At 39.3% G+C, this 22,158-nt stretch overlaps 1 protein-coding gene across 1 annotated transcript; it reads right to left on the minus strand.

Annotated features, from left to right (window-relative positions):
- Positions 1-1,254: 1,254 nt before the first annotated feature.
- Positions 1,255-2,217, minus strand: LOC127030919 (olfactory receptor 5V1-like). Its single transcript, XM_050917612.1, has one exon. It carries the CDS (start codon positions 2,215-2,217, stop codon positions 1,255-1,257), a length of 963 nt encoding a protein of 320 aa, XP_050773569.1.
- Between the last annotated feature and the right edge of the window lie 19,941 nt (positions 2,218-22,158).

The raw sequence follows: 22,158 nt of genomic DNA on the forward strand, positions 1-22,158 counted from the left end.
CTCCCCACCAATTCCCTGGTGGATCCAGACCAGTCTCCTGGGGTCTCACCAGAATAAAAAAAACAATCAGGTTCTTAAACAAGAAAAGCTTTTAATTAAAGAAGGAAAAAACAGTAAAAAATATCTTTGTAAATTTAAGATGGAATATGTTACAGGGTCTTTCAGCTATAGACACTGGGAATATCCTCCCAGCCCAAGTATACAAGTACAAATTAAAATCCTTTCAGCAAAAACAAATTTGAACTCCTTCCAGCCAAATAGCAGCAAAGAATCCTGTGGCACCTTATAGACTAACAGAAGTTTTGGAGCATGAGCTTTCGTGGGTGAATACCCACTTCTTCAGATGCATGTGGTGGAAATTTCCAGGGGCCTCATCCTCCCTGATTGAACTGACCTCGTTATCTCTAGCTTGCTTGCTAGCATATATATACTGCCCCTGGAAATTTCCACCACATGCATCTGAAGAAGTGGGTATTCACTCACGAAAGCTCATGCTCCAAAACGTCTGTTAGTCTATAAGGTGCCACAGGATTCTTTGCTGCTTTTACAGATCCAGACTAACACGGCTACCCCTCTGATACTTCCAGCCAAATACACATTTGAACTCCTCCCAACCAAATACACATTTGCAAATAAAGAAAAGAAACATAAGCCTAGCTCGCTTTATCTACCTAGTACTTACTATTCTGGACATACAAGAGACTGCCCCAGAGAGATTGGAGAGCAACCTGGCCGCACGCCCGGCCACCCCCAGAACCCAAAGAGAACAACAACCAAACACCAACAGCACACACAAAAACTTCCCTCCTTCAAGACCTGAAAGCACTCTGTCTCCCAACCGGTCCCCCGGCCAGGCGACAGCCAGGCCCATCGACCCCGTCAACCCCCTACGGGCAAAAGGGATATAAAGCACCTCTGCTCTACCAACTCCCACTATATTTTTCTGACAGCATCATTGACAGAGGATCCTAATCAGTGGAGAATGAATGTCATTGGTTTCAGAGGGATTAGAAGAGATCCAGAACCATTGAAAAAGATGTTAAGCTCCTTGCATAATTTGGGCACTAGTGTTCATATACTGATGACGGAAACCAAGTGCTTTACTGAAACATGAGCCTGGAAAGCACACTTTCCTAAAGAAAGAAAGAAAGAAAGTCAATAAGGGGTAACCCTGTCCTCAAGGACTGAAATGGGCCATGTCTAAGAAATTATATCAGTTCATCTCTATTTTGCTATATGCTAAATTTTGTCCTTTCAGATTCTATGCCTGTTTCTGACAGCAACTAGTTTATGAAAAGCTTTTCTCAAGGATTCATTGACCTCCTTGTTTCTCAGGCTGTAAATGATAGGATTGATCATGGGAGTCAGGACTGCGTAGAAGACAGAGAATATTTTCTGTACGACCTTGGGAGTGTTGGCTGTTGGAACCACATAGACAGTAATCAGGGTCCCATAGAAAACTGTAACCACAATGAGATGAGAGGAGCAGGTGGAAAAGGTCTTTTGTCTCCCAGTGGTGGAAGGGATTCTCAGGATGGTGGTTATAATACAAATGTAGGATGTCAGAGTCAGTAGAAAGGGCACAAATGTAGCTATGGCAGCGATAGTAAATGTCACTAGTTGCAGAGTCTGGGTGTGGCCACAGGACAGCTTTATCATAGGAGAAAAATCACAAAAGAAATGGTCAATTTCTTTTGAATCACAGAACATTGATTGGAACAAGAAAATATTTACTATGGTGCATCCCAGAAAGCTACTTATCCATGACCCTGCCACTAGCTGGAAACAAACCCTGGCATTCATCAGAGCAGCATAACGGAGTGGATTGCATATCGCTAAATACCGGTCATAAGACATTGCCGTGAGCAGCAGACACTCTGTAGTTGACAGGATACCAAAGAAATATAATTGCGCAATGCAGCCCTTAACAGAAATGGTTCTTTCCCCAGTCAGTAGACCGGTCAGCAGCCTAGGGAGGATAGTTGATGCGTAACAGGCCTCCAAGCAGGACAAATTCCCCAGGAAGAAGTACATGGGGATGTGAAGGTGCTGATCAGTCACTACCAAAGCTATGATGAGGATGTTCCCAGAGACAGTCACAATGTAGATCACAAGAAATACGAAGAAGAGAAGGGGCTGCATTTCAGGGACATTCCCAAATCCTAAGAGGATGAATTCCATGATGGGTGTTTGGTTTCTTCCTTCCACTTTCTCCATAATGCGTACCTAGAAACAGAAAACCATTAACTATTGATGGAGTACACACAGTCAGGTTGTGCTGTCGGATACATTGGGGTATGTAACCCCGTACATCTGCATCTCTCCACTGCAAGAATGAAATTGTCAATAAACAGAGTAACACACACTCAGAGGCTAAGCTTCCCATTTACACAAATCAAGATGACTGGAACCCTATTGAATTACAGAAATGTCCCATCTAATCTCTCTTGAACTTTAAATAAAGACTTTTAGGCTGGGATTTTGAAATATCTTTAACCTATCAGTGTCATATCAACAAACTTAGATGACATAAACAAAAATCACTAGACTGAAAATGAAAGATATTTAGAGTTCAACCACTGGTATGTCTACCCTGCATCTAGGAGGTGTAAATCCCAGCTTGGGTAGACATACATAGAGTAACTTTGGTTAAGCTAGCAGGATCAAATTAGCAGTGAGAACACGGCAGCACAGGCAGTGGCTTGAGATAGCCACCTGCGTATGTACCTAGATTTCCATTACGCTAGAATTGGGCTTGGGCAGCTAGTCTGTGCAGCCGAGGCTACACGGCTATTTTTAGCACAATAGCTCAGTCAAAGATACAGTGTATAGATCTACTGGAGCAGGGAATTACACTGCCCAGATGCAGTATACTCCTAACCCATAAGGCACATACCGAAACCCCAAAGGGGTAGAGGTTTTTATGAAGGCCTAGCCGGTTGTCCTCTATCACAGCAGATGCAAAGGAAAATTTTCACCATTTGATAAATGCTGATTGAGAAACAGACAAAGACACACACACAAAACCCTAAACAGAGACCATGGGCTGTTACCTGATCTCAGTTACACCAGGGTAAATAGCACCAGGTTTATGTGGATTTACACAGGTGCAACTGAGATTGGACTCCAACCCCATATAAAGAAATGTAAGTGAAATAAAAATAAAAATTCATTAAGATAAAAATAAGTGTTATTTTTTTATCCAAAAGGTAGAATGTACCTGGAGAAAAGTGAAAAACTGGAGGAAAGAGGAATAGATATATAGACAGAATGAGATAAAAATACTGAGAAAGAGAGAGATTGTTTATTTCTCCAAATATATGAGCAATAAAATACAGATATGTTTAAAGAGAAGTATCAATTCCTTGCCATTAAAGCAAAGATATCAGACCCAATACCTCCAAAATCTCTTCAGTAGTTAACCCCTCGATATATTCCTCACCTTAGACTTTTTGACAAGTTTCCACACTGCATTTCGGGTTTATGTCCAGCCCTCTGTTCCCACTTTCTGTCGGGTACAGGTTTGTCACTGTCGTCAATATTGAAAAAAAATGTATTTTTTATTTTTTTTATTTTGGGGCAGGGGAATGTTGTATGGTTTGGTTTTGTCACATTTGGCTGATTTTTTAGAAAAAAAGGAAGAGTTAGTTTGAAAGCATAGAATGAGTTTAAAGAAAAGAAGTTTTTAAAAAAGAAAGATTGGTTAGGTTTAGTAAGGAGAGAGGTTTTTAAAGAAAAAAGTTTGAAAGAATAGAAATAGAGGATTTAAACAAAAGGAGTTATAAAAAATTAACTGATTGGTTTGGTTTAGTAAGGAGAGAGGATGATTATTAAAGAAAAAAAATATCTTTGGTTAGGCTTATTAAAGAGATAGGGTTTTAAAGACAAAGGTTTGAAATAAATGTTATTAAATAGAACATTTTTTAAATAAAAAGAGAAATATAAAGGTGAGTGTAGAGAGGAGCTAATACATTTTCAAAAAGCAAAAGGGTTATTAAATAAAATAGAACACTATATAGCTGGATTGAGAGAGAAGCATCAGAAAGGAGTTATTTTAAAATAAAAGAGGAAAACATAAAGGTAGATTCAGGGAGGAGCAATAAGGGTTTTGAAACTAAATATTAAATAAAAGGGGAAAAACGGATTGAGAGAGGAGCACACAGCAGAAAAAAGGGAATTTTAATAATTAGCTAGAGATCCTGTGTTCAGGGACACATGGTTGTATGAAAGAGGTAAAGTATAGAAAATAACAAGAGAAAGAAGAAGAGAGAAAGAGACAGAGAGAGAGTGAGAGAAGTATAGAAAGTAGCAGCAAGAGCGGAGCAGAAAGCTTACGCAGGGGCTGTTCCTAGGGAAATGGTAACTGTACTGAGGGCTGCGAGCCTAGGGAGCAAATCCTGCCGGACCAATCAGAAGTTGTTCTACAGCCCACCGCCTCCTCTTTTCCCTTCCCTCAGAACCCCTCCTGAGATAAACCCTTCATGAAGCATATCTCTGCAAACTTTTATTTACTTGAAGTTTTACTGAAAATTGATTTTTAATTTTTGTAAAGGAATAAACACTTAAAAGACAGACCTATTTGAAGAAACATTTCCCCACCATCTTTTCTTTCATTTTGCACTTTTATGTGTGTGTTTCAATTTTAAAATATGAGCATGAAGACACATTCCCAGGTTAAAACCACCAACCCTAAATAGCAACCAGTTTTTAAAAGTGGTAAAATGTTTCCTCACTATGTTTTAGACTAACATTGCTTATTTATTAGTTAGGCCAATTTGAAGCTGCAGTACAAGCAGTTACCAAAAGCAAATTTATTAAGTGATTAGAAGACTATTTGATGACCAGAACATAATATTAAACAGCCTTTGTTTTAAAAGATTTTCCTAGTCTTAATGTTATTTACAGTATAACAAAATATTTTATTAGAAATAGTGCTCTGTAAAAGAGATGACTTGTAGAGTCACTTTACATATTACTTTAATTAACTCCAGGGCATCCTAACACAACTTTAGATTTATAAAAAAAATATACAAGAAAACCAGCTTATGTGAAAAAGTTAACACTGGTTAACATGGGCTTGATTTTTAAGTCTCACCAGCCTGAGATGGGTTCAAGGCAGTGTCAAAAGTGGAAGTGCACACTGCCAAGCGTGTGTGCATATGCAAACCTGTCTGGGGGTAGGAAAACCAGACCTTGCATATGGACTGAATAAAGAAACATAATCAATATTGTTATAGCCAAAACACATTGCAAACCAGGCAAGAAAGAAAGAAACTTAGATTACCCTTGTGCACAAGAAAGACAAGTTCAATAGGTTTGCTGCTTTTTATCTCCTTTCAAATGCCTTTTAGAAGAGTATACTCTTTTTTTATTGCTGTTCAGTGCTTTGGTAAATAATGGCCTCCTGATGTTAGTTAAACATTAAGAACTTTTAGGTAAATCAAGTAAGCATTTTCATTTACTAACAATTCTGTCATCGAGAACTATAAATTCTAGCTCCTTGTATAGAAAAAATTACTGTAAACCAATTCAAAACTCACAATAACATAATCATGCAGTTTAGAAATAGCAGGTTTCACAGCGCAGGCTTAATAAATCTTTTGGAGATTCAGGAGAGTTGTGCATTGGGATTTCAAAAGCTAAGAATAAACTTAAAAAAGGATTTACAATTGACATGTCGGTAAACGGGGGTTGGGGAAGCGGAGGGGCTGAGTTTCTACATAATTTTCTCCTTTAGTGTAAAACAACTTTTTTAACACTTATTTTATATGAAAAACTGTACCAAATACATTATAAAGGGTAATATTGCTATTTCTTTATAATTGACATATCTGTAAACAGGGGTTGAGCTTACTAAATTAAAATCTTTGTGTGTTTAGTAAAACTTGGCAGTCCTTTAGGCTTACAGCAATTTTTTATTGATAGTTTTCATATTTTACTCAGATCTTGTTCTGATCATTTAAAAACATTTAGGGTAGGCTAGTGTAGCTCACACTTTTTTATGTCACAAAGCTTTTACAAACATTAAAAAATATAGCCTTTCACTTTGTCAGCATAAAATTGCAAAACAATTTTTATATCAAATCCGTTTAAACAGTTAAAAAACTTTCTAAATGGTAATATTGTTACTTTTTACTATTAACATGTTTGTAATCAGAAAGTTTTGAAATCTACACCCGTTAATTAACTTCATGACCAGGGCTACTAATTATAACTAAACAGATTTTTAATACAAGCTTGCTGACTCAAATAGGCCTCATTCAAATTTATTTTTTTATTTTCATTTTTTTTAAACTAGGGCCATGTGGTTTTAACCTCGGGATGTTTCCTCCCACCATATTTTACATTGTTAATAAGTTAGAAAAGGTGTCTCTTTAGTTAGCACTTTAAAAAGCACACTGCTGTGGGTTTTAAACCCTACACCTTTGTTTCCTGAATCAAATTAATATGTAAAAGAACTATACAAGTCTTCTGTATTTTACACAGCAACCGTGACTGGGTCCCTGGCTATTCTAATTAGTCTTATGTGGTTTTAAAATGTAGAGAGAGCAACAGCTCCAGCCTGTGATGTAACATTTTAATAAAATTTAAAAACCCAAAACAAACACAAGATTTGTTACTTGTGTCTCAGCACATGGGCTGCAAACATTTGCTCTAACTTTTGATAATGCAACAAAAAATTGCAACCAAAATCCCTAAGTAAATGAAAGATTAATATAACTGTTACTTGTATTTCTTCAAAAGTTAAAAGTTGGGAGGGTTGGCATTGTATGAGAGAGAAGACGTCTTCTTAGCTGTAACAAAAACTGCTTTTGGTAACTGCGCTTTTGCTGCAACTTCAAATTGCCCTTACTAAAAAATTACCAATGTTAGCAAAAACATAAAGGGAAAGCATTTTTTATCGCTTTTGTAAACCAAGCTTCATGATGTCACAAAGCAATGGCTTCTTTACATAAAAAAGAAGGATGTTTCTCTCACTACTTTATGCAGTTCTTGAATATGACATTCCTAAAGCAAGTTTGTTTGTCCGTGGTTTAAAATTAAAAAAGAAAAATGTGTGTATGTTTGTGGTGGGAAAAAGAGACTCCTTATCTCTGAATTAACTTTTTGACATAAGCTGGTTTTCTTGGGTGTTTTTAATAAATCTAAAGTTGTGTTAGCATGACCAGCATTTAATTAAAGCAATATGAAAGCAAATATATGTCTTTTTTAAATTTTATTTTTCATAGCATTATTTCTAATACAAATAATTTGTTATATTTTAAATAATATTCAGCCTTTACATAGCTAAGGAAAACAAGATTTTTATATATATGGTAAAAAGGGTTGAATCAGCCTCTGTGTGCTTTGTGTAAATCTAAACCTTTAGGCAAAACTAATGCCTTTAAAAAGTGAGAAAAAATTGAAAAAGAAAAACCTTCTCTCTCATCCACTGGTTTATAAAATAAGGGAAATATTTGTCTTACTCATTTGTATTGCAAATAATGTTCACCTTTTACAAATCTGGAGAAAAAAAATTGTTATCTCTGGCAAAAAAAGGTGAACTCTATTAAGATAACCTGTGCTTTGCATAATTTCTTTACAAAAGTTTTACTTTGGGAAAATCTTTTAAAAGCAATTCTAGAGGTTCATATTACGGTATGCTTTTCTAACAGTTTTCTTATCTCTTAAAAAAGTTGCTTTTGGTAACTGTTTTTGCTACAGCTTCAAATTGTCCTCACTAAAAAATAACTAGTTTTAGTCTAACAAAGATGGATCTCTCTATCTCTTTCTGTTTTCTATACTTTACCACTTTCAAACATCCCTATGTTTTGCTCATTGACAAAAAAGGATCTTTTCCTCTTACTGTTTTCTATACTTTATCTCCTTCACACAGCCTTTTGTCACTGAACAAAGGCTCTCCAGCTAATTTTTGAAATTCTATTTTTCTCTCATGTGCTTTCTTTCAACCTAATTCTTTTTTATCATTATATTTTCGTCTTTTGTTTCTAAATAACTTTTTTAAATGCTTCTCTCTAAGCCCAACTTTATATTCTCCTCTTTTATTTTAAAATAACTCTTTCTAAATGCTCCTCTCTAAAATTAACTTTATATTTTAAAAATTTTCTACTGTATAATAACCTTTCTTGAAAACTTTTTTGTTTAAAGCACTCTCTCCTTAATAAAGTTAAATAAAAATCTTTCTTCTCTTTAATAACCTACCTCTCTCCTTACTAAATCTAAGCAGTCTTTCTTTTATTAAACACCTTTTAACTCTCTCTTTCTATTCATTCAAATTAACTGGTACTTTTTCTAAAAAAGTCAGCCAAATGTGTCAAAACAAAAGCACACAACATTTCCGTCCAAACATTTTTTTCAAAATGGCTGACAATGCCAAAGCAGTGCACGACTGAAAATGAGAACAGAGGGCGGGATGTAAACCTGAAATGGGGTGGAAATCTTCAAAAAGAATATCGTGAAGAATACTCTCTTCCTTGCTTTTCCCCTACGCTTTTCTTGAGATATCCTATCTTCTAATCGCTTCATCAACTAATTCACCATTCACCCATATAAACTAGGTCTACACTGGGAGTGACAGTGGTACATTGAGAATGGTGCAACATAAATGTATGACAAAAAAATGGAAATCCAGTAAAATACACACACAGGACTAGTTTTCTGTTTCAAAATTTTTACAAGCGATAAAACTCACATTTGAGAAAAAGAATCAGAGTCTTGTGGTGAAAAATAAAATACACACACGAGGAGCCAATAAACTGGATAAGTTCATGGAGAATAGGTCCATCAATGGCTGTTAGCCAGGATGGACATGGATGGCATCCCTAGCCTCTGTTTGCCAGAAGCTGGGAATGGGCAACAGGGGATAGATCACTTGATGATTACCTGTTCTGTTCATTCCCTCTGGGTCACCTGGCATTGGCAACTGTAAGAAAACAGGAACGTGAGAAAGATGGATCTTCAATCTGACCAAATATGGCTGTTTTTATATTCTAAATCTGAAAGTCACTCATTGATCTTTTTTAGGCATGTTTTTCTATAACCCATCAACCTTCATTTACTTTCCCACTGGATTGAACAAGCAATCACACTCTTTCTGACATTGTAGATATCTGAGCAGATATTTTAATTTTTAAAATCAGATTATTTCATTTTAACTGAGCTGCTATACTTCTCTCACTGATAATCTATTGCCAGCTGCCCCCTAACTCTAACCCTTCCTTCAGATTTTCTGAGATGAGCTTATAGACTTTGAACTACATATTCCATTCTCTTCTACTATTGATATTTTTCAATTATTGCAGTAAACTGAGCATTGGGTTTCTACCTGGATGTCTGGATCCTAAAGCGCTTCTTGCTATATTGAGTTTTTATTCCCTTTCACAGAAATGTATGCCTCTCCTGGTTTGTCATTTCTCTTTCATATGAGATGATGCAATCTCCCTTGATATGTCTGCTGGTGGGAATTTGAAATTATTGCATAGAGGACAGTTAATATTTGTTTTTAGAAAGGAAAAACAATGGTACAAGAACAGTCTTATTACTAACCTCAAAGGGGACTTGATGGAAAACAACTAATTCAAAAGGGAAAATAACAGAGATAGGAGAACTGTTGAACGAAAAGACAAAACAATAGTAAGGGAATGTCTCATTTCTGACTCATTAGTCTGGGCCCCCCCTCTCACATTGTGCAAGAAGCAGACCTGATCCCAGTCTTACACTTCCTCCAGCATTCACACAGGCAGGGGCACACCCAGCTTCAGTTACATGCAGGCTCTCGCCAGCCACTGCTTGAACCAATAATAGAGAAGCTACAGTCAAGATATTCACCAGCTCCCCAGTCTAGGACCCCAGAGTTGTATCAGAACACAGACTGGTATGAATTTATCCCCCAGGTCACCTCTTCCTGAATGTGGAGAGTAATATACACACTTGGGGTAACCAAGCTGAGATTTTTCCCCAGATACTTCACTGAAAAGCACACCCCTTTAGGTTCAAATATAAACAAGTTTATTAAATACAAAAGATAAATTTAAGTGATTAGAAGGATAGACTTAACACACTAGTTAGATTGACTATGAATTAGCAGTTTCTCACCCTGACTTATGATACCAGCAGTAAGGCAGATTGTCAAGGCAGAAGCTGCATTTGCTTTGTACCTTGGGTTTCTCCGGTTTCCATACACAGGCTGGAAATCTTTAGCCTGGATCCAGCACTTCCCCCAGTTCAGTCATTTTTCCTCAGGTCTTTCCAGGAGACCTCTCGTGTGGGGAGTGAATAACAACTGATGATATCACTCCCCGCCTTATATAGTTTTAGGATAAGACAGCAACCCTTTGTTTCAAAACTTGGTTCTCAGAGCAGTCTATGAAGGAATACAAATATCCCAATGCGGAGTACAGAGTCATGTGGCCTTGTCACCTGCACCTGCCCTTGGAGACAGTCTGGAGCGTTGTCAGGATGGCTCATCAGGTGGGAAATAAGCTTCTTCTAAGGTCTATTTTTTCCCCAATGTCTCATTACCCTGAATAGGCCTTTCCCAAACACCTATTTAGACTGAAATCATTTTGCCTAGTGGGCATTACCCAGATCTAAATACATTTGAAATTTAGATACATAGTCAATATTCATAACTTCAAATACAAAAATGATATATGTACAAATAGGACAATCATATTCAGCAAATCTTAACTTTTTCAATGACACCTTAAAAGACCTTTCTTGCACAAAATGCATCATAATTATGTTATAATCACATCATAATAATATCACTATGAAGAATATGGGGTGCCGTGTCACACTATCTACCTTCATTTACCTTCTCCCTGGATTGAAAAAGCAATCATAATCTTTCTGACATGGTGGATGTCTGAGCAGGTTTGTTTTCTTTTCTAAATCAGATTTTTGCATTTTAACTGTGCTGCTTTACCTTTTACCTTGGTGATCTGCTGCCAGCTTCACTCTACCCCTTTTAAACTTACTTCTTCCTTCAGATTTTCTGAAATAAGATTATAGTCTTTTCACTCCATTTTCCATTCTATTCTAATATTGATAGTCTTCAGTTATCTCAGCAAACTGAGCTTTGGGTTCCTACCTGGATGTCTGGATCCTACAATGCTCCTTAGAGTATTTCATTGTTTTTCCCTTTCACAGAAATTAATGTCTCTCCTGTTTGGTAATTTCTCCTTCAGATGAGATGATGTAATCTCCCTTGATATGTCTACTGGTGGGAATTTGAAAATATTGCATAGAGGACAATTAATATTTATTTTTAGAAAGGAAAACAAATGGTACAAAGACAGTCTTATTACTAACCTCAAAGGGGAAGTCATGGAAAACAACTGATTCCAAAGGGAAAATAAGGGAGACAGGTGAGCTGTTGATCCAAAGATAAAGCAATAAAAAAAAGGGAATGTCTGATTTCAGAGGAAATGAATTCAGAGAGAACTTCCAATCTCAACTGAAATCTCTGTTCATCTAATGTATTAGATGAGCAGATCTGCTGGAATAATAGAGACAATAGAGAAAAAGGAACCAATGTCAGTTCTATTTTATAACAAGAAGAAAATTAAATGATCCTAAATTAAAAATTTCTTGGCTAACGCTCTCAGGTCAGTTTGATCTCTGGACCTCAAACTTCAAACCCAGGTCTGGAAGACCCGTAATTTGCCACATGAAGAAAGTTTAAATCTCCTTGTTGATATTGTCTGTGATTTTTAAAGAAATCTAAGGGAGTTAGGCACCCAACAGCCTTTGAATGTCAAAGGGAGTTAGGCACCTAACTTTTCTATGCTCCTTTGAGAATCCCTACTTTGAAGCCTTATGGCCTAATTTGCACCCATCCTTCTGGTCTTTGATGAAAGAGCGAGGGACTCCTCCCCTAACAGTGTGAGGGAATATGCTGTGTATGTGGGATGGATAAAGTGGAGGTGGATTGCTGGATTGTAAAGTGAGAATGTAATCTGCGACTGTATATCGCCACGGGATAAGAGGGAAGGTGCTCTCATGAATTGGTAGCTGGTTAAAAGATAAACTTTTCATTTCCCTTTTGTACCTTTTAAAAATCAACACGTATTGTTTTATGTGCTGATTGTGACGTCTTTTCAAGTTTCAACCACTTTCCAACCCTGGGGCTCATATCTGGGGTAGGCCTAGCAGGTCTCAATTACAGTGCAACTGATAGGTCTTAGAAAACCAAGACACTTCTAGGACCCAGCCTGGTCTCAGTTTGTCTCTGAAAGTCTGTCTCTCCTCTCTCAAGAAAACTTTTTTTAAAGCCCTGGGCCAATTCCCATGTTGCTCAGTGGAGTCTGTTACAGTACCTAGGTATGAGGTCTTCCTTCTGCCTAAGGCCTGTTCTACATCTAAAAACTTAGGTTGACCTAGCTTTGTCGGTCAGAGCTGTGAAAAAATTTACACTCTGTGTGACACAATTGGTTAGAGCTAACCCCTGGTGTAGACACAGCTTGACTGATGGAAGGATTCTTTCATTGACCTAGGTACCATCTCTCGGAGAGGAAGATTACTTGCATCCATTGAAACAAAACATTATATTGACATAGGAATCCTTTAAACTACAGTACTATAAGAGGTGTAACTGAAGCACTGCAGCTTTGCTGCTGTAGAATAGACATCTCCTCACTCTGTCATTCCAATCAATCCAGAGAATCAAGCCATCTGGTTGCTCTATTGTTTAGCTAGTTAGATCCATTTGACCTTAATGACTTGTCATTCATTACCCTGTCTCCCTGTGGATTAGAGTGCTGGCGGATGTGATTGCAGAGCCATTGGCCATTATCTTTGAAAAGTCATGGCGATCAGGAGAGACTCCGGATGACTGGAAAAAGGCTAATATAGTGCCCATCTTTAAAAAAGGGAAGGAGGAGGATCCAGGGAACTACAGGCCAATCAGCCTCACCTTAGTCCCTGGAAAAAATCATAGAGCAGGTCCTCAAGAAATCAATTTTGAAGTATTTAGAGGAGAGGAAAGTGATCAGGAACAGTCAGCATGGATTCACCAAGAGCAAGTCATGCCTGACTAACCTAATTGCCTTCTATGATGAGATAACTGGGTCTGTGGATGAGGGGAAAGCAGTGGATGTGTAATTTACTTCAGCAAAGCTTTTGATATGGTCTCCCACAGTATTCTTGCCAGCAAGTTAAAGAAGTATGGGCTGGATGAGTGGACCATAAGGTGGATAGAAAGCTAGCTAGATCGTAGGGCTCAGTGGGTAGTGATCAATAGCTCCATGTCTAGTTGGCAGCTGGGGCCGGTTTTGTTCCATATCTTCAATAATGATCTAGAGGATCACGTGGACTGCACCCTCAGCAAGGGTGCAGATGACACTAAACTAGGAAGACTTGTAGATACACTGGAGTGTAGGGATAGGATACTGAGGGACCTAGACAAATTAGAGGATTGGGCTAAATGAAACCTGATGAGGCTCAATACGGACAAGTGCAGAATCCTTCATTTAGGACAGAAGAATCCCATTCACTGCTACAGACTAGGGACTAAATGGCTAGGCAGCAGTTCTGCAGAAAAGGACCTAAGGGTTACAGTGGATGAGAAGCTGGATATGAGTCAACAGTGTGCCCCTGTTGCCAAGAAGGCTAACAGCATTTTGGGCTGTATAATTAGAGGCATTGCCAGTGGATCGAGGGACGTGATCATTCCCCTCTATTCGACATTGGTGAGGCCTCAGTTTTGGGCCCCACACTACAAGAAGCATGTAGAAAAATTGGAAAGAGTCCAGCGGAGGGCAACAAAAATGATTAGGGGGCTGGAGCACATGACTTATGAGAAGAGGCTGAGGGAACCAGGATTGTTTAGTCTGCAGAAGAGAAGATTGAGGGGGGATTTAATAGCTACTTTCAACTACCTGAAAGGGGGTTCCAAAGAGGATGGATCTAGACTGTTCTCAGTGGTAGCAGATGACAGAACAAGGAGTAATGGTCTCAGTTTGCAGTGGGAGAGGTTTGGTTGTATATTAGGAAAAAACTTTTTCACTACGAGGGTGGTGAAGCACTGGAATGGGTTACCTAGGGAGGTGGTGGAATCTCCTTCCTTAGAGGTTTTTAAGGTCAGGCTTCACAAAGCTGGGATGAATTAATTGGGGATTGGTCCTGCTTTGAGCGGGGGATTGAACTAGATGACCTCCTGAAGTCCCTTCCAATCCTGATATTCTATGATTATCTACAAAGCACTTTATCAGCATTCCAAACACTGCCTGGGTACACTGCCTGTATGCTCATGACAAGGCACCAGCATATTCAACAGGAAGTCATCCCTTAAGCCAGTACAAAGAATGAAGTAGTGATACCTCCATACTTATGGGGTGAAACAAGCAACTTAAGTACCACCTAACGTGCTGCATCTGTTTTTTACCTCCCCTTGAACGTTATTCATGATGTCTCAGATGGGGGTGGGGTGGGGTCTTATGGTTTTTGTACCTTTTTTTCCTCTCTTCCTCCCAACTCTACTTGTCCCCACTTTTGTCCTCTTTCCATTTTGACACAAAAATCAGGAGACAAGGGGTGAAAATGGAGAAAAGAAAGAAAAGGTAAGCGGGGGGGTGGAATAAAAACTGAAAAAGTTAAAAAAAAAAACTCCAAAAAACTTTCATTTTGAGGTTCCATCAAATAAAATGGAAACATAATAAAAGTATATATTTTCTATACAAATTTCAACAAACAGCTGAGATTTCCATGAACAAAGAATATTGCAGCAATACCTGCTCTGCCAAAATGTTAGAGGATGTCAGACATTCTCAGTATGTCATCACTTTCTCATATGCTGTTTCAACTGGCTTGAAACAGGGGAGGTCAGGTGAAATCCAGCCCTTGTTGAAGTCAAGGTGAGATTTACCACTGATGTCAAGTGGGCTGAGATTTCATGGCATGGATGCTGTGTCTATGACTCAGTAAATCATCTCAGATCATCTTCATTTCTTTTCAGCCGAAAACAATTTGCTAGGGATGTGTTAACTCTTGAGAAAGCCACAAACTCACCGAGGGCTTTTCTCACCACATTGACTTCCTTGTTTCTCAGGATATATCTGAGAGGGTTGATCGACAGGGTCAGGATAGCATTGAATACCTGGTACTATTTTGGGGGGGGTCTCAGTGCATTGCTGTGCATGCACTGCAAATATCTTCCTCTGTGTCTCCATCCGTCATGAGTGAGGGCCCCCTATAGCTTCATTCCAGTTGATGGTAACATGGTGACAGAGTAAAATAGCACCATTCCATTCCTCACTACCAGTCAAATGCAGGGATAGGGGCCTCAATTCTTGGACGTGACAGAGAAAGTGGTGCCATTCCCCTAACCTTGTTTCTCACCAGCCTGCTACCCCTATAAAACACCAGGCCTCTGAATTTGGCAAGTTGCATTGCAGTTTCTCTGTGTCAGAGGATGCTACCTTGATAGCAAATTCATGCAAAAATAAAGTGAAGTTAGTTTATCCAAAAGGCTGCATTTTCATAGAGGTTGTGCACAAAAATCTTGCCTTGTGCCACTAAAAAAACATTTTCAAAAGAAGTCACACCCTGCAATGGACGTTGGAGGGGGAGAAGGGTTCAGATGGTGACAGACAGGATCTGGGAACAAGTGTTTTTCCATCCATGGAGTATTTAGATAGATACAAACTTGTGGAGAGACTCCAGTATCTTGACCTCAAACAGTAGCCATAGTCATGAGATGAAAAATTAGGGCTTCACCCCAAAGGGGTGCTATCTGTGATCCCAAGCCACTAGCACAAGGTTGGAGAACACTGGACATCCTCTTCCTTTCATGTCCTGCCAGATTGGTGGCAGAGCTGGGAAACAAATTCATTTTTCCAGTGCCAGGTCCACCACACCTGCCGGCCTCAGCCTGGGAAGGAAGGAGATAGGGCAGCTATGCTATCTGAATGCCGCTGCATGACTGCAAGGGTTACAGATGAGAACTTAGCAATTGTACTGTACTGCATGACTGATATGAGAAAGGAGCAGCTACTTTACATAATGTGCCCAGAAGTTGGCAGAAGCTCTGGGTAAGAAAGGAGTTGCTATACTATATACAGAGCTCTCCATGGCTGTAGGAAATAAGGGATAAGAAAGGGGGCCACCCTAGGGCTAGACTCTCAGTTCTAGTAAACCCATAGCTCTGTTTACTTTAATGGGGCTACACCAATTTGCATCACTGAGGGTCTGGCCCATTGACTCCAATGGAGCTATGGATCCGCTCCACCAGCTGAGGATCAAGCCCACTGTTCCAGTGGAGCTACATCAGTTTACATCAGAGGAGCATGTTGTCTACCGACTTCAATGCAGATACATTGGTTTACTCCAGGTGGGGAGCAGGCCCATTGACACGGAGGGTGTTACGTCAGCGTAAACCAGCTGACAATCTGGCCCACAGTCATTGCTACAAAAGGTAAACCAGTGCTTCATCATGATGTGAAAGATTTCTCCCTCGAGATTCATTAGACTATTTCATTTAATGCAATTACACTAGGAGTAAAAACAAGTCAAGTCACAGTGGGCATTATCAAAAATAAAGCTTTGGAGTCATCAAAGCTTAATTGCGATGGATTGAAGTGAGACCATATTAAAGTTTTGGGACTAGACTGTACTTATTAAAAACTTTGAAATGGAAAGTGATACTTAAATGCAATGGTTATATTGACTACACCAGAAGGTTTACATTCATTGGTGTGTGTACACACACAAATGTGTGTGTGTGTCCATCTGCACAAACCACTGACCAATTCTGCATGGTTTTAGATCATCTTAACTCTGCTCTTTTTTACTCTCCATGGAGCAAATTCTCTTGAGCTCCAATAATGGCCAGTACTTCCATAATCTATGATAGCCCTGATGTGTGGCAACAAGGAAGATTGGGATTTGCAAAGGAAGGAAGCTAAGGGAATTAAACACCCAAATCATATTTGGATATCAGTGCCTATCTCCACGCAGAGAAGCCTTATACCCTTTGACGTCAATGGTAAATCTCCCCTTAATTTCAACTGGGTCCAGATTTCACCAAGTCTCCTCTGTTTCTGGTCAGTTGAAACAACATGTGCGAAAATGATGACATGCTGAGCATTTCTGACATCTGCTCACATTTTGGCAGAGCAGTAGAAATTTTTAAATGTAATTTTTTTTGTTTAGGGAAAGCTTGGCTGTTTTTGAAATTTGTATAGAAAAAATGTTTTTATTGTTTCAATTTTTTTGATGCCACCCCAAAATGAAATTTATTCAGTTTGGAGTTTTTCATTTTTTAGATGTTTATTTGCTTTTTTTCTTTTCCTTTCACTTCCCCATTTTTCACCCTCTTTCCCATGATTTTTGTGGCAAAATGGAAAGAGGACAAAAGTGAGGGAGGAAAAGTTGGTAGGGGGAAAGAGAAAAAAGAAGGAAAAACAAACAAAAAAATTTGGAAAAAACCCTCAAATATTCCAAAAAATTGCCAAGATGTTTCAAATACATGAAAATCACTTCTCTTGCAAAGCTGCAGAATGAAAATTATTTCAGAATTTTCACCAACAATTTCTTTACCATTTTCCAAAGAGCTCTAGCTTTGAGACTTATCAGTTTCTATTCTTTTTCTTGGTGCTGGCTGGAAATTCAGACAATGAAACATCATGCAGGACAAGGCCATTAAATTCTGAGCGTTTTCAAACCAAGATGATAGAATGGGATGATGTATATCAAGGATCCTTAAATTCAAAGGAAAGTTTCTGTGCATTCTTCCTGTCACATGTTAATATTTCTCTGCTACCAAATTCAAAATATTAAATAAAAATGGGCTGCATGTTCCTAAAGGGTGCAAGTATAACTCTTAATGTTGTGCTTCCTCTTGCATTTGGACAGGACGTCATTATTAGAGTTCAGGTCAATAATGTCCAGTTGAACTTGTCCTGCTGGGAATGCCAGGATGGGAGTTTTGGCCACAAGTGAATTGACAACCATGCAAGTTTCAAGGCACCATCTAGATATTGTCAAAATTGCTCTGTATTTGCCATAGGAAAAAAAAATCAAATTAAACCTTTTTTGAAAAATATATTGATTTTTGATTAAACAAAAAGTTTTTGATTTGTTTTATGTATTTTTTTTTATTTAGAGGATTGCTTTTCCTTCTTTTTTTTTTTCCTTCCCACTGGAAATGAAGAGTGGGGGAGAAAAAAAGCAGAAAAAATGATTTCTTTATCATTTCTAAAGTAAAAATAAAATAATTTAACTGAGAAAGAAAGAAAGAAAGAATTTTTTAATGGAATATTACTAGTGTTTTTACTATTTTTTCATTGGAAAAGGAGGGGATGGAAAAAAAACAAGCCACCTAAATGAGAGGATTGAGAAAAAACACCTAAACTAGTTTTGTAGTTTTTGAAAACAAAACTAAACATAAAATGTGTTTTCTTGTAACGAAAAAAACCATAACAATGCCCCACCACATTTTTATTTATTTTTTATGATAAAAAATCTATTTTCAACAAAATAAATGTTGAGAGGGAAAACCAAAGAGAAATAACCCCTGTTGTCAGTTGGTGTGTGTGCTCGCTCCATTTCCTATCCCAGCCCTGCGCAGACATTCGGCTTGGCAGACCTCGATGGTACTACCCGGAAAGATCACAGGCTCGGTTCGGTGCCGATGGTGCTCAGCCTGGGTTCTTGCCAATGAAGCGTGGGCCTAGTGCCCGATAGGAACTGCAGGTACACAAACACATCAACCAGCTCAGGCAGCAGCAGGAGTATCTGCCGCCCCCTCACCTGGAGAAGGGGGCCCTTCTATGTCTTCTCTTTTATACATTGATAAAAACAAGTTACCTATCACACTCCCCACATGGGTAGTTACCGACCCTACACCTTGTACCTGCAGGTTCGAACAAAACATTCCCAGCCATTATTCTGTCCTCCCATCCTTGCCTTCCTCAGGCCTAGTGTGTTCCTGCACCATCCCCAGGAATGTGTTGTTATGAACACCCAGTACTGAGTACTTAGGAGTGCCTGTGTTTTAGCAATGCCAGCCATACGTTTGCCAAGTTGATGCACTGGAGGGTGACCTCATAAGCAAGCATCTGCTCTCTGACAGACTTTGGCTTCTAGCATGGCCTGGATTTGCTGACTGTGATTCAGGCCTTAGTCGTGCACCAGGCCCCATGCTCAAGGCTCCCCCTCACTACTACAACTACCTTTGGAGGAACCTGTCAGTGAACTTAAGCACTGAAAATCTTCACGTCTGCAATTGTGTCCATCAGGCCAGCTGGACTCCACTTGGTCATTATTATTTATGGAATATTTCCACTGAAGACAATGGAACAACTGACATGAGTAAAGACTTCTCAGTAGAGTCAATGTCTGCAGGGCCATGCACTGCCTGGGAGCTGCATTACAGTTTAGCCATGCAGAGCGATGACCACCTATGGCTGGGAGCAGAAAGGTGAGTCCTCTGGGCATGGGAGGTTGGTTGCATCAGGATATTTGGTTGTACCATCTGCACAGAAAACACTGCACTGATTCCCCAGGCTCAGCCCCTTTGGAGGTGGAATCAAGAGAGACACCGGCTACCACGGAGAAGGATATAAGTACGAGGTGAACTCTAGATTGTGTAAATAGAGAGGGAAGAGCATGTTCTAACACAGATCACGGCAGCTGCTCGTCCGTTCAGGTAGCTGCAGGTCTTTGTGCTGAAAAGATTCAGATTTTGCAGAGTAAGAAGAGACAAGAACTTCAGCTGAGGATCCTGAGTCCTGGCAGCCAAACCCAAAGAAAAAAGAGTTCATCAGTTCAAGCTTCAGCTGTTGTATGGTCACAGGTGAGCACCATCTTCCTGCCTGTGTTTCTATCCCACCTTCCAGACAGGGGCATGACTGTTCTCTGTGAATATTAGCAGTTTTAACCTCCTCTGCCCACAGCAGTGACAGTGTTATTAGCACCATTTCAGAACAGGGAAATTGAGATACGTCTTGTGAAAGGTTCTCAGCCAGGGATCTGGAGCACTGCTTCCACTATAGCTATGGCTGATTCACACCATTTGGGATCTGGCCCACTGAGGCCAGCAGAGCTATGGGCCATTAACCCTATCTGGGATTCTGGTTCATTCACTCCGTATGGAACTATGGCCAATTCACTCCAGCTGGGAACTGGCTCATTCACTCCCATGGAGTAACGGACGATTTACACCAGCTAGAATCCAAACAAGTGAAGTGGATAGAAAGGACCATAATAAGGATATGAAAAATGCAAGGAGAAAATGAGCAGGATGGCACAGGGTGGGATGGTGTTTTGAGGGAGATGGTCTCTGTCCCCACCTCTTCCTTGTCCTCTGAATCCACCTGATGAGTTTAGGTTTGGATGACAAGACGGTAGCTCAGGGATGGGGCTTCCTAAAAGCCAGGAGGGGTTTACTGGGAGATTCTCACTCTGGGTGAAGCTCTTATTTCAGGTTAATAGAGAAGACCTCACGCCCGGGGGTGGTGGAGTAATTCAGTGGCACCAACAGTGGAAGATGGTTTGATGGAGGGCTGGGGGGAAATGGAGGCAGTGTCAGTGTCTGATATGCGAAAAGGTTTGACTACCAGAGGGAATTTGAAGTACATGTGCTCTGAGTTAAAAGCAAGCAGCAAACTCTTTTAGTTTATCTGAATTGGGGAACTGCAAGACTCTGTTGATCCACTGAACTCTCAGGGAATAAAGATAAGGGCTAGAATTAGTCAGAAATTTTCTGAAACTCACTTTCTTCAGAAAATGTCGATTTGGCAGGAAAATGTTAAATAGAATCATAGAAATGTAGGGTTGGAATTCATCAAGTCCAGCCCTCTGTGCTGACTCAGGACCAAAGAAACCTCTGACAGGGATTTATCCAACCTATTCTTAAAAACCTCCAGTGACAGGGATTCTCTCAGAAGCCTATTCCAGATTTTAACTCCCCTTGTAGTTAACAAGATTTTCCTAATAACTAACCTAAATATCTCTTGCTGCAAACTAAGCCCATAACCTCTTGTTATACCTTAAGTGGACATGGAGAACAGTTTATCCCCATCCTCTTTTGAACATCCCTCAAAATATGTGAAAACTATTATCACATCCTATCTCAGTCTTATTTTCTCAAGATTATACATTCCCTATTTTTTTCATCTTTCTTCATAGGTCAGGTTTCCTAAATGCTTTATCATTTTTGTTGCTCTCCTGTGGACTCTCTCCTATTTATCCCCATCTTTCCTAATATGCGGTGCCCAGAAATGGACACCATACTCCATATGAGTGCTGGAGAGCTCCAGTGCTGAATATAGCAGGTCAGTTACCTCCTGTGTCTTACATATGACACTCCTGTTATACCCAGAATGGTATTTACCTTTTTGCAATGGAATCACATCGTATATTCAATTGCTGATGCATTCTAACCCCCGATCCTTTACGGCAGTGCTACCACCTAGCCGTATCTTCCCATTTATTAGTTGTACATTTGATTTTTCCTTCCTAAGTGCAGTACTTTGCAATTCTCTTCATAGAATTGCATTCTGTTGATTTCAGACCAGTTCTCCTATTTGTCAAGATTGTTTTGAATTCTTATCCTGTCCTCTGGCAATCCCTCCCAGTATGGTGTCATCTGCAAATTTTATACATATTCTCCACTCCTTTATCCAAGTCATTAATGAAAATATTGAATAGTACCAGACACATGACAGAATCCTGTAGGACCCCACTAGATACATTCTCCCAATTTGACAGCGCACTATCGATAACTACTTTTAAAATATGCTCTTTCAGCCAGTTGTGCAATCACCATAAAGTAATTTTGTCTTGACCGTATTTCCCTACTTTGCTCACGGGATATATCCTGTCTACTGCTTTTCCTCTATCCACTATGTTGCTAATTTTATTAAAGAAGGAAATTAGATTGACCTGCCTCCTTGCATTCTTGCCAGAATTTTTCAATGTCCCCAGATCCCACTGACTTCAGCTGTTAGGCTCAGCACTTCTGTAATTGGCTCCCTGTGTCTCAAGTTGGGCACCAAGAGAAAACGGATCACACAGGTAGTGATTACTTCCCAAAGTCTAGCATCTCATAGGCTAGGATAGAACCTATTTCTTCTGGCTGATGTTCACTTGCCTTAAATACAAGATCATAATTTCTCTCCCTGCGGTCCCCTATCTCATTCTTCATGGAATTCCCAA

This window comes from Gopherus flavomarginatus, chromosome 11 (genome assembly GCF_025201925.1).
Source record: "Gopherus flavomarginatus isolate rGopFla2 chromosome 11, rGopFla2.mat.asm, whole genome shotgun sequence".
NCBI lineage: Eukaryota > Metazoa > Chordata > Testudines > Testudinidae > Gopherus > Gopherus flavomarginatus.